Here is a 15909-nt window from a genome sequence, read left to right on the forward strand (position 1 = left end):
CAGAGCTTGTTAAAAACTCATCCCTGACACCACCTTCACTGACATTTCTAAATCTCAGCTTATAAATCTTAAAAGCAGACTCTACGTTTACTGTGGCTTTTTCATAGAAGCTACTTTAAAGAGTTTCAAGCTGCTCAACCAACTGAGGATCATGTTGTCCAACCACAAGCACCAACCAAGCTGCACAGATCATATTTTCACACAGATGATAAATGAGAGCTGTGAAGGTCTGCTGTTTCTGTACATCACCTCAGCTATGTTGAAATTTTGTTGCCAGAAAATTATGAAGAGTGATTCATAATTTTGCACATGATTTTTGTATTATTTTTCATTTTATATGAGCAGAATAATGGACATTGGACAAGTTTTCCGTCCCTATGTAATGTGAATACTGCGGGTTTGCAGCACACGTTGTTGGAGTTAAACCATCTGCGCTGTTATGTGGTCATGGGAATAACTCTAACCATTTGTTACAACATTAACGAGACAGCACTATCCTCATTATCAGCACATGTCTTGGTCTGAATTTTTACTACAGCCCCAGTTTTGACATTTAAAGTCTTTGACTCGCTGATGTGCTGCTCGTTCTGCAAGTCTGAAGTTTGATTTTGGAGCACAGCTGTCTGAGGGAGATGGGTTTAGCTATGCACATTAGAACCCATGACAAACTTTGATTTACTAAAATATTGTAGCAAAACATGAGCTGAAGTGTGTAAAGAGAGTTTGCAGCTGTTAATACATCTCTGCCACCTAATAATACTAACATTTACTTTGACAGAATAGATGTATGAATGTGTACTGCAGCCGTTTCTGGTCCTTATAGAAACACTTTCTGTGGTTTGAGTTTTTGTACTGCTTGGCTACCATTTGCAATTCAGGCATTTCTCAAGATATCATAAGTTAATGTGGTGTGATGAGATTTCACAATGTTCTCAGTCAACTTGGATTCTGTCAAAACAAAAGCAGCAATTCAGCTTGATGGGGACTGACAGACGACTGGCCAGTCAGAAACTCAAAGATCGGACCTTTTCTCATGGTGAAAACATTATAGTAACGTCTACCAGACTGTTAACAATAACCTTCCTCAGTGCAGAAGGTATTTCTGAGGGAAGACGACTCAACATTAGCTGTTTCAGCATAAAAGAAACACAAGGATGTAACAAGCTGCTTGAAAAGTAGCTATTGGGTTTACATGCCGAGACATGTCTGATTTATTCAGACTGAGAGTGAAAGAGCAAAATGTTGAGCAGATAATAGGAAGGCAGAATGGGGAGCTCCTGTGGATCTGGAAATGTTGGCAGCCTTTTCAAAATCTCAGTAAAAGAAAAGATCCATGTCCTTCAGAATGTATTCATTGTTTTACTTACTGTTTTAATTATGACACTTTTAGTCACCGGTGTCATGTCCCCTTTGTGCCGAAATTAAGTCATCGCTTATTGAAGAATCATCACAGCCACTTTTCTTTGTCATTGTAAAACCATTAAGACTCTCCCAATTTGACTTTTTAAAAAAATTTTCAGAGGTCAATGCTCTTATTACCTAAAAACATTGCAAACATAAAATCACAATTAAGTCAAAATTACAAGATTATAGAGCAGAAAAAATGTAAAAACTACAACTGTCTTTTATTAAATAAAGAAGACAAGTATTTTTTTTCTTTTGTTGCCAATAGGTTTGCTCCTGTCTGTTGTTCTCTTTTCAAGTAAATGTTTGATGTCTATGTTCAAACTCTTCTTCTGCCACCTCACACAAGTGCTAACAAGCTTATCTGTTCAATTTCTGGCAACAAAGTGGAGCAAGGTTCGGCTGGAAAAACGTCTTGTCATTCAACTCCTAAAACAAACAAAGTTCCTAAAATAAAGCGCCTCTCATAGCACAGGAAGATGTCATTTTCTGTTACACAAGCCAGCTGCAATCAAAAATAGACGACAGGATGTTGTTCTTGTATCACGACGCTGATGCCCACTGACAGCGTTTTTCCACTTTCACCAGACTGGAGAGGAAAACGTTCATAAAACCTGGATGCAAATTACTAAATGGTCACTCTGCTGCGGTTAATTAGCGGGAGCAGTTCTGGAAAACCCAGAGGCCGCAAAACAGGTCAAGGAGGGGGAGGGAGTTTTCTGAGAGGATATGCAAGAGGAGACCTCTATTAGCTCTGACAGAGAGAGAAAGACACAGAGAGAGAGAGGGGAAGAGAGAGAGAAAAAGAAAGAGAGAGAGAGGGAGGGAGAGAGAAAGAGACCCCTGAGTGGGTGGAGGGAGCTGCGCCGCGCCGAGGCAGGCAGGCTGGGACCAGTGGAAGAGGGAAGTCATCTTGAATATGCACCATGCCTCTGCTCCAGGCCTGTTGCCTAGCAATCAAAAATATTTACTTCTTACCCAAAACTGCACACCATTTTTTTACATTCTGGAAAAGCAAAAACAAGACGTTATCCGTCCAAATTAATTATGGAGGCCTCCATCAGCCACGGTCAGGGAAAGATCATGCTTGTCTGGAATGCTGATGGGCTGATAGGACGATGTAATGTAACCTTGTAATGAGAAGAAAAAAGATTTATCTGCACCATGAAACTGAACTCAACGGGTTGGGAATGTGAGAATGGGTCTCTGGGCAGCATAAAAAGGGCCGGCATGCTTCTGCTATTGCAAGTGTACGTCTGTTGCCATGGTAACTTGCGCTGCATTTTCTGGGTGGCCGTGGGGTATTGTGTCTGCTCTATCAGCAGCAGCCTGCGCAGTGACAGTATGAGCTGATCTGGGGTTCTTCAGCAGGAGGAGCAGCGGCCGCTCCAGGTTTACTGGGTTTACTGGTGATATGTACCAGCCTGGAACAACACTGAGACTAAACTGCTGTGATTGGCAGTGAGAGGGAAGGAAGAGCCACACCTAGAAATCTGACGGAGCTGCAGCAGCAGAGTCCTGACACATGAAAACAGCTGGAACAGAATGGAAAGAAGAGGAAATAAAGAGAGAAAGTCCAGGTGGACAGTTTGGGTTTCAGGCAACCCAAACAGGGTGACCGACAGCAGAACTGACAAAACAAAGTCTACTCTGAGAAGTGAAAAAATATTAGACAGATGCTAGTCCATCATCTCTTCTAATAAAGTATTTGGTCATTATTTGGCATTGTGGTACATTTAGAAGTGAGTTTGCCTTGTATCTGTTTTCCTCATTGTGTGACAAATCTTAGTTGCAAACAAAAAAAGCCCCACTATGAAATGTATTTCACAACAGAGCTTTTCTAATACAAAATACGCTAAATGTGGTTTGGCATTGTCTTGCTGGATTAAGCAAGATCTTTTCTCCAAACTACAGTCATGTCAGCTGTGATTTACATCGGAGTGTAAGCTGCAAAGAACAAACTGTTTCTTAAAAAAATACAAACTTTTGCCATGAAATGTGATCTCTGTCAGTGTGACCAACATAGAAATCAAGTAGATAGTCTAAACATTTTTTCTGTTGGTAGTTAGGCATTTTATCTACTTCTAAAGTTTAAGGCTTTAAGACTGTTCTAGTATCACTAATGCTTTGTTCATTGTACATTTTGTTTAGGTTTCTGGTGTTTTTGGTTGTGACCTCCAGATGAGGTGCAGGTCATGTCTTTCTTGAACCTTTTCATTAATTTTTTATTTCTTTTTGTGTAATGAAAGAAGGGGATTGCTGGGATGTAGGTGCTGCTTGTTACCACTGTTGGGCTGCAGGAAGACGGTCCCAGGTTCAAATCCAGACCCGGGTTCATCCTGCAGGGAGTTTGTAGATTCTCTTAAAGAACTCCAGCTTCGCTCACAAAGTGTGTGGATCGTCTGTGCTGTGTGTCTTAGTGATGTCTGGTGAGAGACTGGCAACCTGTCCAGGTGAAGCCCGTGTCTTTGGACTGGCAGCGAGTCAAGCCCAGCCTCAAACAAACTTCTTGATTGAATTGTATAATTTTGAACTCTGTAGAAATAAATGTGAGCATTACTTTAAGTCCAGTTCTGTTCTGTGTATCAGACATGGCCGTGTTTTCATTGTGACTCTGTCTCTGATTTGTTCTGTCAGCATCAGGTCTGTGACATAAGCAACTTTGTACTGAGGTGTTGAGTCTGTGAGACTGCAGCGGTAGGAAGTATTCATTATTGCAACGCTGCCACTAGGGGGGCACCGGTGGAAGTTTTCTGGCTGGTCACCAATCTTTAAAAAGCCTGACCTGCTGATTCCGATTTTGGCTGAAACCGATTTTCTTTCTGAAATGTTGCTAAATATAGCAAGAAAGTCGCTGAGTTGGTGACAGTGGAGTGAATATTGTTAACTGCAAACGTGCAGACCTGACCTGGTGGGCCGGTCTATCAAACCTCCTTCACAGCAGAGCAGAAGAGGACAGAGGTCGACTTTTAGACCTTCCACAAGGTAGATTACATCACTGGATTAGATCGGCAGATCACTGACCTCCAAAAATTTAAGAAATTGGGCCAATTTATCGGTTGATCATTTTATCGATTGGTAAATTCATCAGTGCAAACCTTCCTGTCACATTTCTTTGTCTCTGGTGATATTGATAAATGATTTTTTTAAGTTCAGAGACATTGATAATATTCGAGGTTAAATTAATCATTCCTTAAATGCACTAATAAAAATTTACAAATATTTAAATAACTCATTATATTATCAATTAACATTTTAATCATTTCCTGCTAGATAAACAAAAATACTGCCATTTTCCAAACATTCATGTTATTATTAAAATGTTACAAGAAAAATAAGTTATTTCACAGAGACCAAATCAAATTGAGAAAACTTTGTATTTCAGCATTTCCATCTTCTCTGGTTTAAAATCTAAAACATTGGCTACACCCTGACTGGATCATTCTATTCTGAACAGAAGCTCTCTAAGACAGATAAAAAATAAAATGTTTACTGAACTTAATATTGTCTCATGTTGTGAGCAGGATGTATCGTCACACCCCAACTTTCCAATGTAAGATTTTTTTTCACTCCAAACTGAGAGAGGAAAAACATTTTCTCAGGATGAGTTACTCTATTTACTGCATTATTCTGCAGCATCTTTATATGCCTGCATGTCTGCGTTTTGGTACGATGAGTAGAGACCATTTTAAAGAAAGCCACTCGTACGCCAGCAGTAGAAACTATAAATCATCCCAGTGCTTATTTTTTCACATAAAAGAGAAATACTCTACCGGAAGCATTAAAAGGCTTATGACAGAAGATGAATCTAGATCTGATTGATAAGTTTTGCACACGGAGCATGCATGTGGTGTAAAATCAGCTGAGAAGCTCAGACAAAGGCAGAGCAAACACACCCCTGACTGAAGCCTGAGCTGCAACAATGAAAACTGGAAGGCAGACATTTCGGACACGCACACACACACCCCTACACGCACACACACATGAACATAAAGACGGGAGGCAGTGGGAGAGGCTGTTTTGCTGCTGCTACACCCCACCAGCACCCAGCTGCCTTGCTGAGCAACGCCAGCCTTCCCCTGAATTCAACCCCCACCCCATCCACCGTGACAGGAGCCTGAATCCTTCTCCTCTTCGGGGATGCAGAAAAACAAGGGCCACACCACAAGGCCGACTAATCACAGCTCATCACAAATGGGTGTGCAGGCTCCCCTCCTCCTCCTCTTCTGCCCTCTCACTTTCTCTGCAGCACCAGCCTGCAACACAAGCCCTGTCTGTGTCAGCGTGCAGAAAGGGAGGCGGGCAGGCGGGTGGGGTTATTTCATCTCTAAAGATGGTTTTTCAAAATAAAGAGCACAGGACATACAAACTCACCTTTGTCCATGCATTTCTCATAAACATATGGTAAACTGGATTAAATTGGGAAATCAGCCCGGCATCCCGGATCAATATCCTCCCACACAGGAATCAATAAGTGTAAACCAGAAAAATCTCCATCAGGGATGAGAACATTATGGTGAAAATGATTAACATGGAATGAAATTCGTTTCAGTTTAATCTTTACAAAATAATTTCTATAAAACTATAACATATTTAAAATAATATCAAGCATGTTAAAGGATTAGTATAATGCAGAGCTAAGAAAGTATTTATTTATTTTTTTATTAACCATTGTCGTAAAACCATAAACATCAAAAGAATCCTCCCGCACAAAGAAAAGATACATCAGTGCATTTCACTGACCGCCGCTTCAGCACAAGCCATGTTTTCCTTCAACAAAGAAGATGCAGGACACCTTTAAGAAAACGCCTTATCTCCCTCTGCCTGCCTGTCACTATGGCAGCCAGTCATTTAACTGTGCACATAACCTAATTCTCTTTTTTTTTTCTCCAGTTGCTTCCTGCACTCACATCAGGCCGAAGCTGTTCGAGTTTTAATGAAATCTAACGCACTGATTTGCAGCGGCGCGCATCAAAGTTCTTGCAGCCATTGAAGCAGAAATAACTCTTGACTCATTTATTTTATTCTTTTTTTTTACTCACTGTGATCTTTGGGATGTTCTTTTTGCCTTGATAAGACATGTTCTGTCCGATTCCACCTTTTTGTCAAACAAAAACGAGCCTAACTAAACGGTATTTCCCCTCTGTGCGGATGCTGCAGCAGCCCTTTCGCCCGGATGGGAGCTTCAAGGAATGGTCGCCCTTCTTGACAGTGCGCTGTTCAGTCAGTGCCTTAGCGGAGCGCTATAGGAGCGTCTGTACCCCGGCTAACACCGGCCCCTCCCTCTGGAGACTCAGCTAGAGAGACTGCAATGTCGCAATCTTTCCGCCTGAGGGCGCGCTAGAGGCACTTATTTGACATGAAGTTCATAAAACGTCAAATTCTCAGGATTTAATAGTTTTTGCATGTTTTTCCTAACAAAGTGCAACCAGTAATCTACCTAAGCTTATTATTGTCATCTTTATCTTATGAAAACTGCTTTCAAAAAGTCCTACAGATGAGTTTAGATAAAATATCTACACTAACGTACATCAATCTCCACTTATTATTAAGTAATGTGACGTGGCAGCTGTCTCAGAGCCTGGTCACACACTCTCACACATGCTCCCCCTCCCTCTCTGCATGTCCCCACCCAGTCCTCTGTCTCTATTGTTTGAAGATTCACTCACCATTCCCTTCCTCAGCACTAATGCAGCTATAAAGAGGTTCTGATGTTCATATGAGAACAGGTACTTAAAAGGAAAGAAAGTTTCAGAACTCTAAATATGTCGTCCAAAGCCTGCCGGCTTTCACATGTGTCACAAATATAAACTGGTTTGCAAAACAAGTTATTTTTTAAACTTTTGCATATTTTGTCAAATTACATGTCTAATGAAAATAAGTGAACATCAGTTTTATGAACTGCTCTTTACTGTGATACTCCTAAATCAAGACGAATGCAACCAATTGGCTTAAAACGTTCCCTAACTACTAAAACGAGCAAAAGGAGCATCATGAGGATGAAACACAGAAAACAGCTCAGGGATAACAATATGGAGAAGCTTGAAGCAGCATTTGGTTAAAAACCTGTGGAGATCTAACCAAGCCCCATTGGAGCCGTCATCAAAAATATAGCGAGTGCGGCAGAACTGCAAGCCACAAAAAATCAAAACACAAACACATCAAGCGGGCAAAGAGAGCATAATTTGGAAAAATAGCTTAGAGGATCGTGGTAACTGTTGAGAATCTGTTGACACTACAAACACAAGAAGTTTTACAAGAAAATTGTAAGAATTCTGTTAGACTTTTTCCATAAGCCATGATGTTGATGCAGCAAACTGTGGAAGAATGTGCTCTGCTCAGACAAGATCAAAATTAAACACTTTTTTTTGCCATAAATAGGGAAAATGCTATATCTGGATACAAAGTAACCTAAAGGTGTGAGCATCATGCTGCAGGTAAACTTTCAACAGGAGGGACATGGGATCTCTGGAGGGAGCTAAACACAGGACAATCCTATAAAAATAAACCTGCTGTTCAATACTTTAGTCTTATATGTAAATAATATTAGTCTCTAGGTGTGTAAAGTTGGCAGAGGCATAGATAATCAGATTAGTGGTGTTTACATAAGATCTCAACAAAATACATTGCATTCTATGTTTCTAATGCAACAAAATCATGAAACGTCAAAGATATGAACACTTTTTTAAAAGCACTTTAAAACTAAATTCACTAAGCATTTATTGTTACTCCTAAAAGCAAATAGTCACTGACTACCTTCCTCCTCATTTGGATCCAGGAAAACGCTTCACCTGATGCTGACACACTGTTTGATGGCAGCAAGGCCGGAAAGGCACTACATCAGCATCCATACACCCTGGAGAATGCATTAGCCATGCGCTGTTCTGTTCGCAGGCCAGCTACTTCTGCAGACCACATGAAGCAGCTGAAACCGACTGACAGACAGGAGGCAGGCAGATCGAGGATGCAGAAAAAAGCACTGGGCTTGCTGAGTCTCCTCCAACAAAGTTCCACTCATTTCTTTCTGTTTCATGCTCCACATGAACCAACAAGCATCCACTTTTAAACCAAACATGCTAAACAGCTCTACTCATTTTTACAGTGAGACTTACAATGCCTCGTAAAAGTATTCATACGACGTTAATTTTCGAACATTTTGTTTTTAAGTTGATTAATAAAGCACATGATACAGCGAGAAAAAAACATTTGAATCTGGATTACATATATTTTGACAGTCATAACTAATGTTAAGTAAAGGTTTTAGGGTTATTTTCAATAACAGGTTAGGCATTAAGAAAATAACACTTTCAGCATTTCAAAGTTTACATTTTTAAATAAATGTATAACTACTGTTATTATGTACCAACTGTTAGAAACAATGTAGCGCCTGCCGCGTCGGATCCTGACCCCAGTTTGAAAACTGCAGTCCTGTTTGGTTAAAATATTTCAAAATAAATCACTTTTACCAGCAGCAACAATGTCTTATGTGTTAACCTCTGCTGAATCATCTGGTCCTTTATGAACTGCAGTATTGTAGTTCATCTTTAGGCCATAAGGTGGAAAACATTCTTCATTATGATTATGCTCATGTATGCTTTGATTCAACACTGAAATGAACTGTGAAGATTGATAAAGATTGGTTGTAATGTTATGGTTGATATATAGCTTGAAGCAGAAAGATGCAGATTTATGAAGTAAAATTTAATCTCATGGAAACAAGAATTAAAAACTGCCTGACCAAAAATCGTGGTAACAAAGACTTTTTTCCTCAGGCATTTTTTTTGCCATCAGTCAAATTCTTAGGAATAATTTCATTCCAGGTTTTGCAGTTTTAATTATTGCAGCTAATGTTGTGATAAATTGTTGGAGACCAACAAGAGAGGCAAAATGAATGTCACAACATAAAATAAACTAAAATGGTTTGTTCCTTATGCTTATAAAATATCAGGATGTAATCAAACTACCAAATGCTCAAAGAAAGATTTCTACCTTCAGAAAATAAAGTTTTGTAGAAGAAAATACTCTTAACAGAGTTCAAACCTAATATATGCAAGTTTATTAGCTGAACCTGGACACAAGTGGATAGTGTCAACTGACCACTGACCCAACAGAAATGGAAGCAAGATACCAACAAACAATGAAAACTGGAGGGTGGAATACATCAGATGCAAAAAAATTATTTTGAGAATTTTATTTTGTAAATACAAAACATCATCTCTATTGGAAATAATAAAATTGAAGCCTTAGATTAGTGATAAAAAAATGCTACAAACAACCAAAAGACTGGACAACCATATACATGAAACTAAAATAAATATTAAAGGGCTTTTTAAACATAAAACATGTTTTAAAAAATTAAGATAAAACTAAAATAAAAAGTTTGTTTAATTTAAAAAAAGGTTATTTTGCCAATGGAATAGATATATATGATTAAAATCTTTTCTGACAATTATTAGTTGCTTACACTAGATTGTACATTTACTTTTATGCGGTCACCGTCATAACTTTCCATTAGAAATGAAAACCTTCAGTTGGATTGAAGTGGCTTGATTAGCCGTGTACTCTGTGATCCAACAGTGGGCACAGATCTAAATTCCTGGTCTTTCAATGGTGAAACTAAAATCTGCTTAAACCAGAACAGTCATACAGTTCTATGAAGATGCCAACAGCCATTGAAAACTAAAGGGATACAATCCCATGACTTAGGAAGTTTACATGTGTGTGAAGCGTGAGTGTCATAGATGTCATGCATTAGACATGTGACATGACAGAAAAAAACGATAGTGTTCCCTTCAGTTAATAGTCTAACTTCTCAAAGCCAAATTATGGATTCTTTCACAGAGTGTGTGTGTGTGTGTGTGTGTGTGTGTGTGTGTGTGTGTGTGTGTGTGTGTGTGTGTGTGTGTGTGTGTGTGTGTGTGTGTGTGTGTGTGTGTGTGTGCGTGTGTGTGTGCGTGTGTGTGTGTGTGTTTGCATGAGCCAATCAGAAAAAGAGGGAAACATGAGTCATCAGTTTTTGTGCCAACAGTGATCTCATCCTGATATGAAAGGAACAAAGTAAGTAAGTAAATAGTGTAGACTGTAAATATGTGGAGTAACTGCTAAGAACAGACAGAAACATGATTAGTTTTTACTTCCTGTCCTTTGAAATGTAACACAGTTCTCTTAGCACTGTTAAAAGTAACAGTGCTTTTATGTTTCTGATGCAAAGACAATGCAGTTGCAAATGACAAACTTTTATAAATTTTAAAATTTTAAGTTATATCTCAAGGCCATTTATGAAAACTCATTTGTCTGTAAGCATTTTGTAAGATCCTGTGAAGCTTCTTCCTCATTCTAAAGACTCATTGAATGATATGGTCAGTCTGAATGCAGGAGGCCTGAAAAACACTGAGCATTTTGCAGAAAATACTTCTATAATAATCACATCAGAATTACATTTTGTGAGAAAAGTCTCTCTTTGTTATACAAACATTTCATGACAGATCCTTCTCTGTGTCTCTGTCCGTGGTGCTGAAGAGTTACACCTTGACCTTAATTTTCTTTTCTTTTAATTTACTCCTGACATAAGTTAAACATCTTCACTGTAGTTCAGTACAAATATCAAAAGATTGCAAGAATTTTCTGATCATATAATTCAGTTCTCTGTATAAAACCACAACCATCACAAGAATATTTTTTAATATTCAAAGTGACACAGAAATACAACTATTAAACAGATTCATCTAAAACAACAAAAAACAGTAATTACTCTGGCAGGTAAAAAAAAAAAAGCAAACTTGAAACAGTTTCAGGTTTTAGTCAATTCAATCCCCATGTCTGAATATGAACATAATGAGCAGATCTACTGCAGCTCTAATGTAGCAGTTAATTTTGTGTGTATTTACTGAAATAAATTATTCAACCAAATGAAAGCTCTTATTGTTTTAAACTTTTTCCCATTTTCTTTATAAAATAATATTTTGTATTTAAAATTCTTCACACACTTAGGAAACACCCCAAACAAAGATAAGTGTGTTATGACATGTTTGGACTCCAGTGTAACCACTGTGTGTTACAATAAGACATTTTAATACTGTTTGACATTTAGTTGACAAGGCAAACGTTTTATAAATATGTATAAAAAAATTTCCTGCAACAACCAGAGTTGATTAAGAAGAAATTGGCTGATTCTGGTTTGTGATCCGACTGATTGGTGCATTTCTAGTTGCACAGATGCTGTAGCTTCATTAAAAGAGAAATGAATGGTCTCTGTGGAAGTGGTGTCAGATAACCGGACATGAGACAGAATCCTACAGACTAGTACCAGATGAATTTAATGTACATCCTCATGACATGAACCCAAACTCAAAATGCATTTGATAGGTTTTAAATTTTTAGTTGTTGAGAAATAAATACCTTTTGTGTAATTTAATGTCTTATTTTCCCATTCTTATAAAATACTGGGCCTGTCAACATTATTTATTTATTTATTTATTTATTGCATATATTTCTAACTTTTCTATGTTCTGTTCAAAGTTCCATTGTTCTCACCTTTTCATCCTCCAGGTTCTGCAGCGTCTCCTTTCCTCCGCTGCTGCAGATCTGCACTTTCTGAGCGTCGTTTCCCGCGGGGTTTTCAGCACCTGCTGGGCTCCGTCTCTCCCCCTGACCGGCCTCTCGCTTAACGGTCCTCGGGATGCGAGAGCCCCTCTGTCCGACGCTGAGCGCATCAAAATCAATAGTTTTACTGTCAAACGCGTCCTCCACGCTGCAGAACAAGCCGCCGCGTTTCTGCCGGGGGACCTGATCGGCCGTTCCGGGACGGGCGAGATAAACCGGCAGCTCCTCCTCCGCTTTCACCCGCTGTGCCCTGCGCTCTGCCATCACTGGAGCTCCAGTCCGAGGAGGAGGAACAGGAGCAGGAGGAGGAGGAGGAGGACGGGGAAACTGGTGCCAAAGTGATGCGTGGATGCGCTTGTGTGAGGAAGCAGCGGAGGAGCAGACACGAGTTGAAGTGAGGTGAAGAGGTGGCGCTATGGATGAGCTGGCAGGACTTTATGCTTTAAGATGTGACCTTATACTCGACTTTTGCAACATTTTCTTCAATTAAAAGCAGAACAACTTCGGTAGAGGAAACATTGTAGCTTTTTTGTTGTTGTGATAGTGGTGGGTGATATGGCTTCCTGCCCAGGGCAGCATATGGCCAAAGGGCGTCAGCAGGGGATTCAGCATTTTTTTATGTTTCTTATCTACTGTTTATGAACATATCCAGTAGATCCAGCAGAAAAACGAATACAGCTGCTGATAAAGTTAACATCTGACTGACAGGGAAGCTACAGTTTGGGCTAAATTCAAGAGCTTTTTCAGATGGATTATTAGAATGGCAAAAACAGAGAACAAGAATCTTCAAAACACAATTTTAGATTTATTAAACATTTGTCTTCTGTTGTCAAAACACAAAAAGTCCATTTTCAGAGCTTTGTTAGCATTAGAACTACTTTAGGCAGTGAGTGTGAAACAATTATATCAACTAAATAGATTGTTTCTATTTGTACAATATAATAAAGTTGCAGTTAACACAGACATTAGAGTAGGCAGCATCTAAAAACGCCTTACAGACATTCATGTTAGATGCCAATAATAGTTCTGGGGTGGCACACTAAAATCAAAAATTGTGACAAAAATATAGTTTTATTATTCTGCTACCACATTTTGGGGGTCAGGGTAAGAAGGTGTCCAATTAGGTCTGTTGAAGTTGCTGAATTAGGCAGAAGTTGTCAACAGTGACATAAAATTTAACTACAGCACATGCAGTTCTCACATATTTGTTCAAATCATCGCTGTCCTTTCAGCACCTCTTTGAACATAAGTCAAAGTATGATGAAGGTGATGATTTTCTTGATGCATGTCTGACCCTCCAGCGGAGCCAATTGCTGATGTCAGCACAACTGTGACAAGACAGCGTCAGCAACATGGGTGATGAGCAGATTCTGGACTGAGAGGCTGCTGAGGCCAGGAGTCGGACCCGACGGCTGAGCAGAGCAGAAATGATGCAACAACTGCTTTAGAGAACAAATAAAACTTGTTCTCAAAACTTTACCTGTTTCATTGTTTGATTTCTGATAAACAATGAATAATAATAAAAAAAAGATTTTTAAAAGATAGTTCTTTAAAAGATGTTATTTAAAAAGATAGTTCTTAGATTCTATTACCCTGATAATCTCCTCCATCTGCTAAGCTACAAAAAACAGAAAAACTCTCTTTGTTTCGGAGCTCGTCTGGTGGGAGAATAAAAATGTGGTCATGACTTAATAACTTGTGGAAACCACTTATTTATTTAGTGGGACTTATAACAAGTCATGGCTACCGGTTATTAAGCCATAGCCATAAACAATTAAGTTGTGGCCACAAGTCATTAAGTCATAGTCATTAAGTTCAGTTATTAAGTTCAGTTATTAAGTTTTAAGCATGACTTCATAACTGGTTTTCTTTTTTCTCCCATGTCAACAGACAGATTCCATATTTTGTTGTTTTCACAAACAGGAAAATGTTCCATAAATGAACTGTGTTTGAAATGATCTTTGTTCACTGTGAAATGCTAGAGGTAATCAACTGCAGCCCAGATTCTTAAAGAAACATTTAAAAACACTTGTTTAGGTTAAGGTATGTCTGCATATGTGAAAGTTAATGAACCTAACATGTGTTAAGGACTTCAACAGGTCATCTGGGGCTTTGAAAAGCATTTATGATGGTTTGATGTCATAATGAAAGCTGAGTGTTGAGTTACTGAAAAAATCTCACAAACAAAACATCCTCAAGTCTCATCTGACAGGATTTTATATCTGAGCTGAAATGTAAAAATCCTTATTAAGTGTCCTTTTCTCCAGCGATGCTCCTGGCCTTCACACAATAAACAGATAGTGTTCACACACTTACATGTTGACACTATCCAACTCAGCTCTCAGAAAGAATCAACATGATGTGAAAGAACAATGACAGGACTGGAAGGTCGTACAGAGTGTGTGTATCCGACAGCGCAGTTTGATTTTCTGCTGTTGGGGCAGAGCTGTTTGGCTGCAGGCACGCTAAACCAGACCACACTGACTTCCCAGTTTTTGGAGAGAGACAATTGTTTATTTCATTTCTGTAGGACACTGTCAAAGTAAATCCCTTTTCATAAACAGACAGAAACTGTCCCAGCTGTGGACATTTTGACAAGCGCAGCCCTGCTGCACAAAGTTTTGCTCCCTGCATCAAAAAGTTCCTGCACCACATATTGCTCTGACCTAATGAGGCTTTTAAATCGGTAACAGAGCAGGAAACTATCACCATCTTCATTTTACAATGGATGCAAAGCGGCCAGCTAGTAAAACTGATGTCCTATAAACAAAAGCTCTCGTGTTCCTCTGGCTTACGTGCATGCTCGATCAGGCACAATGGATTGATGGCAGATAGGACAGAGTTTGGCAAATTCACGGCCTCTAGTCTTCATGGATTTGGCACGAAAAGCCTCACGGCGGCTGAGACCTTTAAAGAAGGAGGTATGTAGGCCACCGTTCGTCAGACAAGTCGATGGGATTAAATTCAAATGGAAGGCAGGAATAAAGGAGGACTGACAAGCAGCAAGTGGGCTTGGATCACTGAAGGAAGGACAAAACATAAGGATGAGAATCACCAAGTTTGAAAGATTTTACAGATTTGAACTCTTTGAAAATTATAGGTTTTAAAAAGCTTTATCTGGTGGGTGATATTCTACACCTCAATTTTTAAGTCTTGGATTTCACTTCGGCTCCATAATTTTATTATATTATATATATTTTTGTCTATGTCAACTTCTTGATAATTATACATAATAATTGTGCTGCCTGCTGTTGACAAAACCTCAATGACTAATCTTTAAAATAAAGTATTTAAAATAAAACTAAATAATATGTAATGTTGGTGATTCTGCAGAAATTCTGATTATTCTTTGAAAAAACGAAGCATGAAAACACAGATTTTTTTTATTTTTCATATTTCCCTTCCATTGCTCATACTTTACAGGCCAGAAAAACAAGAAATACAATATCAAAATGTCATGCTAAAACCAAACTACTCATGTTGACTGCTTTTAGACTGAATTCTTCATATGGTCTTGACTCTTCCTGTGGATCTCAGCCTTCGGTGTAAAATCGGATCACACCAGGGCTGCGTCCGGCGCTGAACTGTGGCTGGGCAGCTGCCTCCGCCTGGGACCGTTTGGCTCCTGACCAGCTGCTCCTCAAATTGAGTTAAATTGCCTCCCAGGATGTACATGATGTAATTTCATGAACCCCCACTCACACTAAAGTAGACACTAACAAAGACTCTACTGGAAGTCATTTACAATAGTCCACCATCTACAGATGTATGTTTTCACAAAGTTTTGGGAACGAGGAGAACCAGGAGGTGCAAACTCCTTCTTACTGTGGAGAGACGACACTTTGTTTCTGTGCAGCCCAAAAGCAGAACAGTAATAATTATGTTCCAAGGAAAACTATGCAG

At 39.1% G+C, this 15909-nt stretch overlaps 1 protein-coding gene across 2 annotated transcripts in view; it reads right to left on the reverse strand.

Moving 5' to 3' along the window:
• The window catches only part of dpysl3 (dihydropyrimidinase like 3), a 36263-nt gene extending 23978 nt beyond the window's left edge, over positions 1 to 12285 (reverse strand). The window contains exon 1 of one of the 2 annotated variants that reach the window (XM_023342350.1): positions 11938 to 12285. In XM_023342350.1, coding sequence (XP_023198118.1) covers positions 11938 to 12270 — 333 coding nt within the window. In that variant the 5' untranslated portion in view covers positions 12271 to 12285. Of the gene's footprint in view, positions 1 to 6446; positions 6655 to 11937 lie in introns of those variants that run through there. The other variant, XM_023342349.1, reaches the window with a different exon arrangement.
• Positions 12286 to 15909: the final 3624 nt, after the last annotated feature.

The sequence above is a fragment of the Xiphophorus maculatus genome, chromosome 11 (genome assembly GCF_002775205.1).
Source record: "Xiphophorus maculatus strain JP 163 A chromosome 11, X_maculatus-5.0-male, whole genome shotgun sequence".
Lineage (NCBI taxonomy): Eukaryota > Metazoa > Chordata > Actinopteri > Cyprinodontiformes > Poeciliidae > Xiphophorus > Xiphophorus maculatus.